The 13,963-nt window shown below is 60.3% G+C and overlaps 1 protein-coding gene across 1 annotated transcript; it reads left to right on the top strand.

The window, feature by feature from the left end:
- Window positions 1–10,101: 10,101 nt before the first annotated feature.
- PIM1 (Pim-1 proto-oncogene, serine/threonine kinase) lies at window positions 10,102–13,525 on the top strand. Its single transcript, XM_085210378.1, has 6 exons — window positions 10,102–10,209; window positions 10,296–10,402; window positions 10,486–10,536; window positions 10,980–11,346; window positions 11,954–12,130; window positions 12,306–13,525. Exons 1-6 carry the CDS (start codon window positions 10,128–10,130, stop codon window positions 12,461–12,463), a joined length of 942 nt encoding a protein of 313 aa, XP_085066504.1. The 5' UTR covers window positions 10,102–10,127; the 3' UTR covers window positions 12,464–13,525.
- The last annotated feature ends 438 nt before the right edge of the window (window positions 13,526–13,963 follow it).

The raw sequence follows: 13,963 nt of genomic DNA, 5'->3' as shown, positions 1-13,963 counted from the left end.
TCCATCACTTCTTCCCATCCAATCCAATCCCCCTCCCCACCTGCCTGGCACCATATAAGACCTGAGCAGCCCCAGCTGTCTTTGTGGGGCTCCTATCTCCCTGATTCTGTCTTAAAACAGACCCATGGCTGCTCATCCTGCTGTGCCAGCACTCCTCTGCTCCATAAGGGCTGAAAGCTCTGGGGATGATGCAGGGCAGGGTCAGATGGTGCAAATGGGGTACATGAGTGGTGGCAGAGGATCTTGGCTGTGCGTTATTAATGGGGCCGAGAGCAGGGCAAACCCTACAGAAATCCCACAAGGATGCTGCAGTGTTCCTGAAGGAAAGTGGAAAGGAGAAGTGAGCAGCGGTGACCTGAGCACACAGGGCAAGCACTGGGGGGAGCACCTGGCTGTAGGAATGGCTCGGCATCGCTCGGTGCTGAGTCCCACAGGGTGGGGACGTGGGGCCAGCACTGACGGCCCCATCCCGATAAGCCCGTCCTGAGCTGCAGCAGCTGCAGATAACAGCTCTGTGCCTGCACCACACTGATACCCCAATGCTGACCTCTCCCTTGGGGCTCAGCCCCACCACCTCCAGGTCTCACCCCAAAATTCCCCCTGGAAAAGCAGGATGCATCTGCGCTGACCAGCAGGGACATTGCCACATCATGCCTTCCCCCTCTGTTCTCATGAGGTTTGGGTGAGAATCTTTGCCTCAAACCCCGCGTTCTGGGGGAAAAGCCGAGATCTCCAAACTGGGATGAAATCCACCCAGAAGCCCTGCGAGAGCCATCGGCACCGCGGGTCGGGGGGGAAGCAGCTGCTTTGGGGATTATTAATGAGCAGCGAATGATGGGAAAGGCGAGGATCAATCGGAACAAAGGAGTTCAATGGCAAAAAGAAACGTTTGCAGAGTAATGGGAGTCCATTTCTCCTGCCGACTGTCGGAAGCGCATCCTGTTAAACATCCATCAATTATCCCAGCTTGAAAATGCATTAAAGTAATGAGGAATTATCCATCAGATACACTTAAAGGCAGTGCCCCCCTCTGCCCACCACCCTGCAAAGAGCCTCTCCAGGAAGGGAAATGGCCGGTTGGCAGTGAGGAACAGCATTTTCACAACCTCCTTCAGTACCCACATTTCCCCTAAACCTGCCTCATGCCTCAGTTTCCCCACCCAGTGCTGCCCACGTTGCATCCACACGGTGTCCATGGCGTGACCCCATCACCTCTCTTTCCAGGAAAGGAAGCAGAGGTGAATGCAGTGCGTGTGCTGGTAGCAAAGTTCCCCCAAACCGATCCTTCCCTGCTTCCAGGTTGGCCCCACGTTTGAACAAGGATGGCACAGAGGTGGGAAGGGGCTCTGCTGCAGGAGCTGGAGTGAGGAGCTGAGATAAATGCTAGGCTGAACGTACCCAGCAATGAAAAGCATTCGGCTGGCAGCATAACTTGGGATTGCTCTCAGTGGGAAAGGAACTGCTCTCCTCCCACACCCCAGTGGGGTCAGGATGAGCCTATTCCCTCTGAATAGGTTCACCAAGAGGGACTGGAGTACTGCAGTCAGATGGGCTGGATCTGAGAAAATCAGAGATGAGTTCAGGGTGGTGGTTGGCATTAGGCTGAGGGCAGCGGCCCCAGGGCTGCAGAGGGGGATCAGCCCCCGTAATTAAAAGGCTTTCCCCATTTGGCACAGGGCTTCAGGGCAGTCTGGGACCTTCCCCTCCATATCTGCAAGCGATGCTGCTCACTGTGTCTGCAGCTGGGGATGGCCAGATATCCTGGGGACAGCAGTGTGACCACGTTTCCTTATGGAACAGGGGAACGTCCCACTCCCGAGCTCCTCTTCCCTGGGCAGATCTCATTTTCCCAAACCTCTGGTTTTGGCTCGCTGATAACAGCCTGCAGCTGCTCAGGGCAGCGGGTGCGGCAGGTGGCGATGGTCGCTCACTGCCATTAGGTGTCACAAGAGCATCGGGTCTCTGCTCCTCCTGCAAAGAGGAGCGGCGGATGGGAGGAGAGGGGTGGGGAGCAGAGGTGGCACCTCGGAGACCCCCGGGCGGGGGACAGGCACTGAGAGGCGATCTTGCAGTGCCACCATCATCCCCTCCCTTATCACCCAACGGCTGCACATCTCCCCCAGCCCCACGGCTGGGCCGTTCCTGTGAAATTGTGCCCCCGATGCTCCCCAGGGAGGGATGCTCTGGAGTTTCCCACGGAGGGGTTCCCCCTCTCGTGGTGTTCCTGCCCTGTGCCCACCCTGTGCCCACTCTGCACAGTCCCAGCCCCGGGGGCAGCTGCAGCGCTCAGATAACCTTCCAGGAATTTCGATTGTTCACCCAAACGCCGTTTTTCCATCTTTCATTTAACGCTGAGCTGAAACAAAGCACCATCCAGGGCTCGGCGCCTCGATAAGGCTCCACTGGGAAAAAAACCTTTCTCCCCAAGGCCGGGCACAAAGCTGCGGCGAGCTGATAAAGTCGAGAGCACCGGGAGCATCCCTACCCCTTCCGTGCCTCCAAATGTAGGTGGCCATGCGGGAGAGCCGTGGGGCAGCCCTGGGTGGTCTCCAGCCTCGTGTCCCCTCTGCGGCCAGACGCCACGGGGCGGCCACCCCTCGGCCAGGTGCGGTTTCTCTGCAGGATGGGGTCCTGAAAGCATCGTGCCCCCCCCGGGCCAAACAAACCCAAGCTCTGGAGCGCTGTGCTTGGCTGGGAGCGCGATGTGCTGCATAGCAGGGATGCTTTCCCCACAACTGACAGTGCTGGGGTGTCCTTGAATTGGGGAGGGCAATGTGGGCAGTTAGTGGGAAATGCACCTCCTCCCCTGGGCCTGCAGGGTTCCTCTTTGGCCGTTTCTGCAGAATCACAAAGAGGAAGGCCCCCCCACAACACCCCCACGTCGCAGCGTTGGGCGATGCTCTGTGGGGGTCGGGGCACCACTGCTTCTGCCCTGCGCTGTTTTTGGGCACACTGCTCAGAGCTGCCCTCACCCTGAATGTTTCCCCTTCACTTTCCAATTTGAGCCCTTCAAATCCACCCCTGGAGGACCTCATTCTGCCCTTTTGCTCAGAAAAATCTCTAAAAAAAATCTTTTATTCCCTAAAAGAACTCGGTCCCCTTCCTGCCAGCCCCACGATGCCTTTTCTCCTCCACATCCCTCCCTTCCACCCACCCATCTCATTCCCACTCATGTCACGAGCGGGTCAGTTCTGTGCACTGCAGTGGGCTCAGCACGCAGGAATGCTGTGAGTTTGCAAAGTGGTTTCAGCGAGACGTTATCTAATGAGGGAGGAGGAGGAGGGCGGATTAAGCCAAACCCACAGCAGCGGCTTTCAATTAAAGCGGGCAACTTGACGTCTTTTCCTTCTGACACAGCCAACAAATGCCCCGAGCAGCTGCTGGGCTCTCCCTGACACATCAGTGCCCTCCGTGTCCCATCAAAGAATGGAGTATGTTAGGAGATGGGTGCACCAGGAGCTGGGAGCAGTAGGAATGAGTGCTTTAGGAAATGGGTGAATGGACGCATGAGGAAATGGATGCAGCCCTACATGTGCCAGTCGGCTGCTGGCTGGTGAAATGGTAGAGCCAAGAGGTCTATGGGGCCAGGACACTACATCCTGCCCCTGTGCATCCCTGACCCCAAGCATCCCAAATCTTTTGGCTGTGGGTGTCCCTCTGAGCCGTGTCTATGGTGGATGCAGCACCCCGACCGGAGGCATGCAGGGCTGCAATGCTGCACAGCACCCACAGTGCCATGGCACTGCCTGCACCCCGGATGCAGGCATAGGGCCAGGGAGGTGATGGAGGAGCCCGTGGGACAGCCCCAGTGACGTCCCAGCACTGCTGCTGACGTTCGGTAGAGGGAAAAGCCATTCGTAGAGCAAATAATTGGCTGGGCTGTGCAAATCCAGCTTGGCGGGCGTCTCGGGGCAGAGATCTGGGCCCCATCTGGCCGCTGTTTACCTGCCTGCTGGAATCCACCCTGCAAACTTCCTCCTGGCTCAGCCCTGATAAGGCTCCTGGTGCTGGCCTGGGGATGCTCCATGCCCACCACCCTGCAGGCAGCAGGCACCCTGCGGACCGCGTGCTGCCCCACACCTCATAAAGGTCCCGCAACAGCTTTCCTCTGGCAATAAGATGGATAAAAAAGGGAAACTGAGGCACGGAGTGTGTGCCACGAGCTGCAGGAGGAGCGGGGCCCTGTGCTGTGAAAGCAGCCCGTTATCGGCGTGCTGGCGTCATGCTCGGCTTCCAGGAAAGGAAGGAAGTGTGGGGTCACCCGGCCCCCGCTGCCGCCCTTTTCCAGCAAACAGCCCTCGCCTGCTGATAATGGGGCCATGCTGCCGCCGCTGCGCAGGAATTTGGGGCTGCTGGCCGCACAAACTGCCCAAAATGCGAGATTTTCCCATTTCCTTTCCTCTAAAGGGCCACTGTGGTGCTGGGGAGGCAGCAGCCTGGGCTGCACATGGGGTGTGCGGCGGCACCGAGCGGAGCTCCATTTCCACCCTTGTTGCCTCATACTGGTGGAAACTGGGAGTCGCTGGGTGTGCTCTGCACCAGGGGAGCTGACTGCCTGCACCCAGCACTGCTGCGGTGCCCTGGGAGCGAGCAGGGAGCAGGGCTCGCTCCACCCCGATACCGAGAATAATTGCATGATTATGCGATTTGGAAGCAAAGCGCAGGTTAATCTCTGATCTCATTAGACCGTGTTTCACCATCTGCTTTGTGCCTGCAGGAGAATCCTGTGCCGTGTGGTAGAGCCAGGGCCAGGCAAGGGGAATCCCCAGGTGCTGCAGGAGGAGTTGGGTGCAATCAGACATGGGTGCTTTAGGAAATGGGTGCTCCAGGGACTGAGCGCACTTGGAAGTGGGTGCAGCAGGACTTGGGTGCATCGGGTAGAAGTGAGCGCACAAGGAACAGGGTGCATTAGGAAATGAGTGCACCGGGACATGCATTAGGAAGTGGGTGCATCACATCTTGGCTGCGTTAGGAAACGGGCGCACCAAGAGCTGGGTGGAGCCCATTAGGAAATGGAAGCATCCGTCCCTGGGTACACTCGGAGAAGCGGATGCCAGCCCAGGCACCAGCTGTCATCCACAGCCAATTCCTGGAAGCCAGGCAGGATCCGGCTCTGTGCGGGGCAGAGCTGTGCTGGGACTCCTCCTTTGGCCAACAAGGGCGGGCGGCAGCACGGGGCGGCCGCAGACACCCCGGGGTTGCGCCAGGCCCAGCCCTCGTGCCAGGGCTGCTCCCAGCCTCTGCTGTCAACCTCGTGGCCACAGGTTTGAATTTCCATTGGGATTTCCAACTCCCGGGGCTGTGCAAAGAGACAAAGCCCAAAGCCAACTGCCCATCACCCATGCGGCGTCCCTCCACCGCTGTCCTTCCCAGCGCCGCTCCATCCGCCCCACGTGGCAGCGCAGCCCCCCAGCCGCAGCCGCAGACAAAACCCTCTCAGTCCCGCGCTGCTCAGATGTGTGGCCGCCAAAACCCGCGAAAAGATGAAAGGGATCTCCTGGCCGACCCCATCACCCCGTGCTGCGCGCTGCTGCCCTGCACACGGAGCGGCATTTTTCCCATGCTCGGAGGGTCAGTCCCCCCCTGCACTCCCGGACAGAGCAATGCCAGGAATGTACCTGAGAAGGGCAGCGGGGCAGGGGAGATGAGCAAATGCATCACTATCATCTTTTAAAAGGCACTTCACTCATGCAAGAGCTCTACAGAAGGGACCAGAGCTGCAGAGACGCACTGAGCCTTGTTCGGGGCTGTGGTTTGTGTCCTTTCTCCCATGGGATGCCATACGGGTGCCAGCCTGTGGTGCTGGTTTCTGGAATGGATCCTGACTCTCCAGGCACAGCCCAGGGTCCCGCAGAGTCCTGGCCTGGCTGTCAGGACCAGAGGCAGAGGCTAACAGGGAAAAATCCAGGAGAAATGCACTTCCTTCCCCTTTCCTCCACCTTGACCTTGCATCACCCAAAATAATAACAAAGGGGAAATGCAATGGAAGCGAATGGAGATGGGACCCGGGGCATAGCTCGGGGCGCTGTGGGATGACACCAGGAGCTGTGCCCCATACAACCCTAAACCCGGTGCTGCCCCATCCTGCACAGGACCTTCCCAGCAGAGGGGACGCGCGGCCTCAGCACCGTGGCAGCACGTGGGCCCGTGCCCCCACGAGCCCCCCTTTCCCCTCCGCTCTGCAAGAGGGTTTCGCTTGTAAACAGCGATCCCCGGGTAACACTTCTAATCCGTCGCCTCTTGGCTATTATTCCTCCCCGCTAACCTTAAAGCCTCCCCCTTTCTCTTCGAGGCACCCCCAGAGCAGAGGAAATTCCTCAGCCCTGACGTGATGTGAAACACGAGCGGCTCGGCCCCAACCTCGCCGGGGCCATTTCCCAACCCAGGTTTCCCTATAGCATCCCCCCCCCGACCCCCCTCCCCAGCCACCCCTTTAGACATTGTAACCCGAGAGGCTGGAAATGCAGCGCCTTTCATCTTCCATTTCCCACATCCTGAGAGTCTGGGGAGAAGGAGCCCACCCAGATGAAGGCATCCCAACTATGCGGCTCTCTCAACCTCCCGGTCCCCCCCGCCGCCCCCCGTGCGGCTCCATTCACGGAGCAGATTAGCCACGCTGCCGGCTCCACGCGCACCTCCGCGCCCGAAAAAGCCCACGCTGAAAGCCAACAAAAAGAATCAAGTCGAAAAACAGACGATACAGAAAGAACCCATTCCCAGCTCCACTCCTTCGCCCCATTCTCTGTAGGCCGACGCAGCCGGCACTGGGAAGCGGTGCCCAGAACCACAGGAGCGGTGCTGCTCGGGGTGATGCGCCACGGGACGCATCCCACCATGGGACGTGTGCGTCCCAGCCAGGCCAGGGGAGCCTCAGGATGGGGAGAAAGGTCCAACCCCACCGTTCTACGGTCCTATTCTTTTTGGTGCTCATCCAGTGTCGGAACCCCATGGACCACACCGGCCCCGAGCAGCCATGGTCCCACGTGCCCCGTGCGTGGCCGCGTCCTGCAGCGCAGCGCACGGCGTGTTGTGCGCATCGCGTCTCCTGCACCGCTGGTGACAGCAGGGCACACTTTTGCCGCTCTTGGGGTGACCTCACATGGGTGAAAGCAAACCGGGGGTCTCTCCTCCAAGGGCTGCACATCTGTTTGCTCCCCGCACAGCCCAGCACATTCCCCTCCCCATCGTCACCTGTTTGCTAATTGTGCCAGTGGGGAAGGGCGGGAGGCAGAGGAGGAAACAAAAAGTAAACTGAGAAAGCAAGACTGCAGCTCCAAGGGCCCAGCACAGCAATCAAGCGATAAAGCAGTAATTAAGCCTGATTATCATGCAAGACAGCCCTGGTTAGACTGGAATGCCACTGAAGAGCCCAAAAGCTGCCAGGATTGTTTGCAGCACAGAGAGCTGATCTGATATCTGCTGGGAGCTGCTCTCCTGCAGGCTGCCCCCAGCACTACACACAGCCGGGTTCTGCTTCACCCCTTCGGTTTTCCTCCTCGCAGCCCTGCACAACCCCCCTCAAAAGCACTGGCCGTCCCAATTCTTGGGTTTGACCCGGGTGTAGAAAGAGCCATGCTGGGCCACTGAGACCACCTTCAAAGGGCCATTCAAGGGGTGGGGCCCCATCCCTGGAGGTGCGCACAGCTCAGTCCGGCGGGGGGCACTCAGCCCATGGCAGGGTTAAGGCTGGGGGCTGTAAGGTCCCTTCCAACCCAACTATTCTATGGATGTACGACCCACACATCCACGCAAGCACAAAGCATGCAAGAGGATGCGGGCTGCTCTGCTGTGCCCTCATTGCTGACAGCTTTCATTAAGTGGAAGCGGGCTGGGGAAAGAGGCAATTCCTGCAGGATGAGCTTCGGCTCACGTTAGCCTGAATGCCTGACACATCCCAATTGCATCGGCCAGGCTGGCACGAGGGAAAGATGAGTATGTAGGTCAGGTCCTGGGGTAACAGGTAGCTCCCAGCATGGGCTGGGGTCATTTGGGATACAGCTGGGTGGGATATTCCAGGAACAGAGGGGATGCGGTTGGGAAATAGGGCAGCGTGCCGCCCATCGCCCTGCTCCACGTGGAGAAATGCCTTCCCTTCACCTCCGGGACAGAGCTGCCAGCCCTCCGCACCCGCAGGAGGAGCCGCCACTGACTCAGGCCCTGGGAACTCAGTGCTTGGGCACAGCGATGAGCTGGCCCCAAATCATCCGGGTTGCAAGACGTGCTGCTCCCCTGGATGCTAAGGAGTGGTTTGGGCAGGGTGAGGAAGAGGCCCGGAGGAGGTCAGGAAGGCGGCCCCCAGGAAAGCCCTGCTGCTCCCAGGGTGAGCCTTGTTTGTAAATAAAGAGTCTCCGTTTCCAGGGCAGCCCGGGTGGCACCTTTCACCGTCAGGAATCCGGCAATGAGTTTGGGGCCCGGTGCTGAGTCAGGCGGGCCCATGGAGGACTGGCAGAACCGGTCATCCCGAACCTGCCCGGGCTTCGGGTGGGGAATAGGGCAGGAGAAATGCAGCCCTGCTCCACCCCGAGCTTGCATCACCCCCACACCACAACAATAATAATAAAAAACAACAAAAGGGAGGGAGGCCGCCGCGTCAGACTTCTCCACGCTTTATCAAAACGAGAACGCCGGCAGGTTGAGGTGTTCTCAGCCCTTGGGACGCCCTGCATCCCCCGTAAGCCCCAAAGAGGCAGTGAGCGTCTCCTGCGCCGCGGCAGGGTGGGGCGGGCGACATCCCGGAGTCTTTTCCTTTTAAAAGAAACACAGAACGAGCCCGGCGCTCACCAGCACTTCCAGTAAAACCCATTCAATTTCGGCAATTCATCCCACAAATATGTGTGGGATGCTGGGAACTCCTCGGGGCCGCTCGGGCACAGATGGGCTCCGTCTGGAGCAGCGGCCGCGGCTCTTTGCTCCGCGTGGTAACAGCGTGAGTAATCAGAGACCTCCGTCCAGGGCTTTATTTATCTTATCTCTGGAACTCGGCGAAGCATTTCGGGCTGCGACTTCTGCGGGGAAAAAAAAAAGGAGAGGAAAGGATAAAAGAAAGCTGTTAATCAAAGAGCCCCAGCGGGAACCTCCACTTTTACTAGAAAAGGGAAAAGTTCAGGCGCTGGTTTGCCCGGATTGTGAAGGAAGGGATGAAGTAAAGGCCGGGACGGCGCAGGGAGAGCCGGGGTGCGAAACGCGATGCGAAGAGACGAAGAGCTGCAGCTGCCGTGGGGGATTCCTGCGATGAGGACGGGAAGCGCCGGCGCTCAGCGCCCGTCCCGGCACGGCGGAGCGGGGGGGGCTGTGCGGGGGGGGCGCTGTGCGGGGGGGGCGCTGTGCGGGGGGGCAGCCGGCGTGAATCGCTGCCGGGGGGCGCGGGGCTGGGCGGAGCCGCCGCCCCCCCCCCGCTCTACAGGCGGTGTCACCTTCACAGCCGCGCCCGGCCACTCCCCGCGGCGCTGCCCTCACGACACCCTGCTGCTCCTCGTGAGCCCCCGTTCCCCTCCATAACCCCCCGTCCCGCTCACGAAGCTCTCCGTCCCCGCGTTCTTTCACCCTTCACCCTCCCCCCCCCCCGGTGCTCTGACCGCACAGCACGCCATGACCGCACAGTGCCCCGTAACGCCCGCCCCTCCCCCCGGACCCCCGCAGGGCCGCTCCCCACGTTCCCGCCACCCGCGCGCTCCCTTCGCCTATTGACGGCGTCGCCCCCCTCCCTCCCCGGCTCCTTTGGCGCCTTTTCCTTCCCGCCACGTCGTTGCCCGCCGCCGTCGCTCCGCCGCGCGGGACGCGTCCTATTGGCTGAGGAGCGGCCGAGTGGGCGGGGCGTCCTATCGGCGCGCCCAGCGGAGGCCACGCCGCCCGGCTCTCCCCGGCCACGCCCCCGCCTCTCGCTACTCCCGCGGCCGGCGCGGGGCCGGCGCGCCACACGAGAGCCCGGCAGCGCGGGGAGCGGTCGCGCCGTGCCCGCCCCGCGGCGCCCCCCTCCCCCCCCCAGCCCCTTCTCCCTCCACCTCCTCTTTTTCCTCCTCCTCTCGGCTCGCCGTCCCTCGCCCGCCTCCAGCCGGGCTGGGCTGCCCGAGCCGCCTGGGTCGGGTTTGTTCGGGCGGGGCTGCAGCCGGAGCGCGGCGGCGGCGGGGATGCTGCTTTCCAAAATCAACTCGTTGGCCCATCTCCGTTCCGGGCCCGGCGCAGAGCTGCACGCCGCCAAGCTGCCCGCAGGTGAGGCGCCGCGCGGCGGTGCGAGGCGGTGCGGTGTGGTGTGGGGCTCGGGTTGGGGAAGCGCTGACGCCGCGCTCCTCCCGCAGGGAAGGAGAAGGAGCCGCTGGAGAAGCTGTACCAGGTGGGCCCGCTGTTGGGCAGCGGGGGTTTCGGCTCCGTCTATTCGGGGATCCGCCTCTCCGACAGCGCCCCGGTAAGTGCGGGGTGAGCTGCTGGCAGCGGGCAGCGGGGCTCGGCCCGGCTCGGCCCCGCTCAGTGCCGCGCATCGCCCCGCAGGTGGCCATCAAACACGTGGCGAGGGACCGCATCTCCGAGTGGGGCGAGCTGGTGAGCATCGGGGGACGGGGGAAGGGGGGGGGGCTTGCGGATGAGGGGACGAAACGCTGGGGTATCCCTGGTCGGAGGGGTGCGGGGAGGATGGAGCATCCCTGGCTATGGGGGGATAGGTTGGAAGCATCCCTGGTTTTGGGGCATGGGGGGGTGGGTCGGAGCATCCCTCGTTTTAAGGCACTGGGAGGTATGCAGACCATCCCTGGACTGGGACATGGGTTGGGAGAAATCCGGAGCATCCTTGGTTTTATGGACAGTAGGAGTGGGGCGATCCAGAGCATCCCTGGTTCTGGGATGCCAAGGGGAACCACCGGAATATCCCTGATCTGAGGGCACCGGAGCTAACTGGGATATCCAGACGGGGGATGGGGCAGGGAGCATCCCTGGCTTTGGGGGATGCACCAAGGGACCTGGCGCTGACAGCACCGGTGTCCCTGCAGCCCAGTGGCACGCGCGTGCCGATGGAGATCCTTCTGCTGAAGAAAGTGGGCACAGATTTCCGCGGCATCATCCGCCTCCTCGATTGGTTTGAACGTCCCGACAGCTTTGTGCTGGTGCTGGAGCGGCCAGAACCAGTGCAGGATCTCTTCGACTTCATCACAGAACGGGGGGCCCTGGCGGAGGAGCTGGCGCGGGAGCTGTTCCGCCAGGTGCTGGAGGCCGTGCAGCACTGCCACGACCGCGGCGTGCTGCACCGCGACATCAAGGACGAGAACATCCTCATCGACCTCGCCACCGGCGAGCTCAAGCTCATCGACTTTGGCTCCGGTGCCCTCCTCAAGGACACCGTCTACACTGATTTTGATGGTGAGACATTGCCGTGCGCCGGAGGCGTCCCCCCTGTATGCAGCAACGTGGGAAGGTGGGGGGTGGAAATGTGGCGTTATTCAGCTGCCCGCAAAGTGTTTGGCACCACTCGGTGTTGTGAAATGGGAGCCGGCTCCCGGCCTGAGCACCCAACCAACGCTTCGGGCTGGGGCGGGGGGAGGGCACCCTACAAAAACAAACAGCTCCTGGGGGGACGGGATGGCAGGTTGCAAAACCTGGCGTGCGGCACAGGAGGAGGCCTCCGTTCCCCTTGTTTGCTTTTTTTAAAATTATTTTAAAATTTTTATTTAATTTTTCTTTTGGCAAAGGGGTGGGAAGAAGGTGTGGTTTCCCCCCTCCCTCGGGAGCTTTATTTTTTGCATGTAACGGTTGGTCCCGGCCTTCCCCGACCCCGTGCTGCCACCTTCCGGCCCCACCGCCTTTATTTTACAACCCAAAGTTTGTAAACAAGAGTCACGTGCTGGCGGGGGTGGTGCGACGCCCGGTGACCCCCCCGCCACCACCCGTCCTCAGCCGGCCCCACCGCGGGCCGCGCGTCCCCGCCGTCCCCAAAAGGTCTGGGGACAAAAGTGGCCGTTCTCCGCAGGCACGCGGGTCTACAGCCCGCCGGAGTGGATCCGCTACCATCGGTACCACGGGCGCTCGGCGACGGTGTGGTCCCTGGGCGTGCTGCTGTACGACATGGTGTGCGGGGACATCCCCTTCGAGCACGACGAGGACATCCTGCGCGGCCAGGTGTACTTCAGGCACAGGGTCTCTCCAGGTGGGCGCCAGACGGGAGAGGGAGCAGCACGGGGCTTCTGTCACCCACTGGGGAGTTGGAGGGGGCGGCGCGTTTCTCGGTGCCCTGCGGTCCTCCGGCACGTGGTGGTGGATGGACGGGGAGGCTGGGTGCTGAGTGCCCCCCGCCCACCCTGACCCCTGCTTTGCGTCCCCAGAGTGCGAGCATCTCATCCGGTGGTGCCTTTCCCAGCGCCCCTCCGACAGGCCCTCATTTGAGGACATCTCCAACCACTCCTGGATGCAGAGCGTCCACCTATCCCAGGAGGCGGCAGAGATCCACCTGCACAGCTTGCTTCAGGAGACGGGCAAATAACGTCTCTGGTGTCTCCCGTAAGGAACGGACCGTCGTCTTGGGACTGTGGGATTGAGTTGAGATCATCGCTCGGTGCAGTTCTCCGGAGCCAAACGCACCCAGAGGTTGGATCCCAGCTGGACTTGGACTCAGTGGTCCTGTCTCACTTGATGTTTTTTTCAGTAAACTTTGGGGTTTTCGTTCTGTCTCTGGGGGCTCCCGTGAGTCTTCCTGGCCTGCTGAATTCGGGACTGTGAGAGGATTGGAACTCTGAAAAGCTTCAATGGGGGGAAGGCTGTCTGGGGAGGGCAGGGCAGGTGCTCTGGTCTGTGTGCCGTCACCATCTTCGAGTGCCTTCAGTTGTGACGTGGGCTGTGCTGGAGGAAATACTTGAATTTTCCTACACTGCTGCTTTTCCATGCCTCACCTGGGTGCAGAGCTACTTTTCCCAGAAGGAAGCAGGCCAGGAGGAGCTCAGAGCCCTGCGGCGATGCCTTCCCCGAGCCCTCTGCTTCCCAATGCACAAACAATGCAACCCAACAGAGCTGTAAATGCGTGTACAGAGTTATTATACAGGAGCAAAGCTTGGTGTACAGTTGTTAATAATGGTAATGTTTTTGCCGTTTTTATTCCCCATCCAAGTTTTAATTTATTTTTGTGGATAATTTTTTTTTTATTTTTGTTTTTTTTTTATTATTTTTGTTTTGTTTTTTTTTGTTTGTTTGTTTTTTGCAAGGAAGAGCCTGAGCCAGGAGGATAACTTATTTATTTATTTATAACCCACGTGGGTCCCCGACTCATGCCTTGCTTCTGCAGCTGCTGACCCTCGGTGCCCAGTCGGATTTCGCTCTGTGTCCATGTGTGCTGTCCCACATCACGGATGGATTTGGGGTTTTTGGGGCTGGGGGGGGCTGTGTGTGCCCATGCACTCTTTGGGCTGAGCTTGCAGAGAGCGCTGTTGTCTCTACATGCAACCTGCGTGTCGCTGGCGGGTTTTTGTTAATAGTTAATATTGTACAGGGGAATTCAGAAATCCTATTTTTTTTATACAATGCGGTTTTAAATAAAAAGAAAATCATGGAACGGAGGCATCCCTTTATTACGCAGGGTGGGACGGAGAGCAAGTGGGGTACTGACCCCTCACGGGGCTGCAGCATCCCGATGGAGATGAGAGGAGGACACAGCCCAGCCCCGAAGGCTCCAGCCCCGTGGGGCAGCACGGCCCTCCAGGGTGTCTTCAGCTCAACCACTCCCCGCAGGTCTGGGAGAGATCAAAGCAGTGCAGAGCCCTCCTGTCTGCTGCAGGCCGCTGAGGAGCATGTGCTGGGGATGGAGAGTAAACAGACATCAAAGCCAGCTTGCGAAACACCGGATGTTGTCAGCCCAATTACATTCGGGCACTGCCGAGCCTGTTGCTCCGGCTCTGTCGGCGCGGGGGATGTTGGTGTTGTGTGGGTGCTGGGGGTGTTGCACGGGGTGCAGGCAGCTGGCGTTGTGCTGTCCCCACCTCCAGCCCCAGAG

This window comes from Meleagris gallopavo, chromosome 28 (assembly GCF_905368555.1).
Source record: "Meleagris gallopavo chromosome 28, MGAL_WU_HG_1.1, whole genome shotgun sequence".
Classification (NCBI taxonomy): Eukaryota; Metazoa; Chordata; class Aves; order Galliformes; family Phasianidae; genus Meleagris; species Meleagris gallopavo.
Note: the sequence above shows the minus strand (reverse complement) of the source record. Positions and strands in the feature narration are given on the sequence as shown.

Excerpts from the sequence above, each read along its gene's own strand:
- PIM1 (XM_085210378.1), top strand. The coding sequence starts at position 10,128 with ATGCTGCTTTCCAAAATCAACTCGTTGGCCCATCTCCGTTCCGGGCCC. Across the intron at positions 10,210-10,295 it reads CGCCGCCAAGCTGCCCGCAG|GGAAGGAGAAGGAGCCGCTG; the intron begins GTGAGGCGCCGC and ends CTCCTCCCGCAG. Across the intron at positions 10,537-10,979 it reads TCTCCGAGTGGGGCGAGCTG|CCCAGTGGCACGCGCGTGCC; the intron begins GTGAGCATCGGG and ends GTGTCCCTGCAG.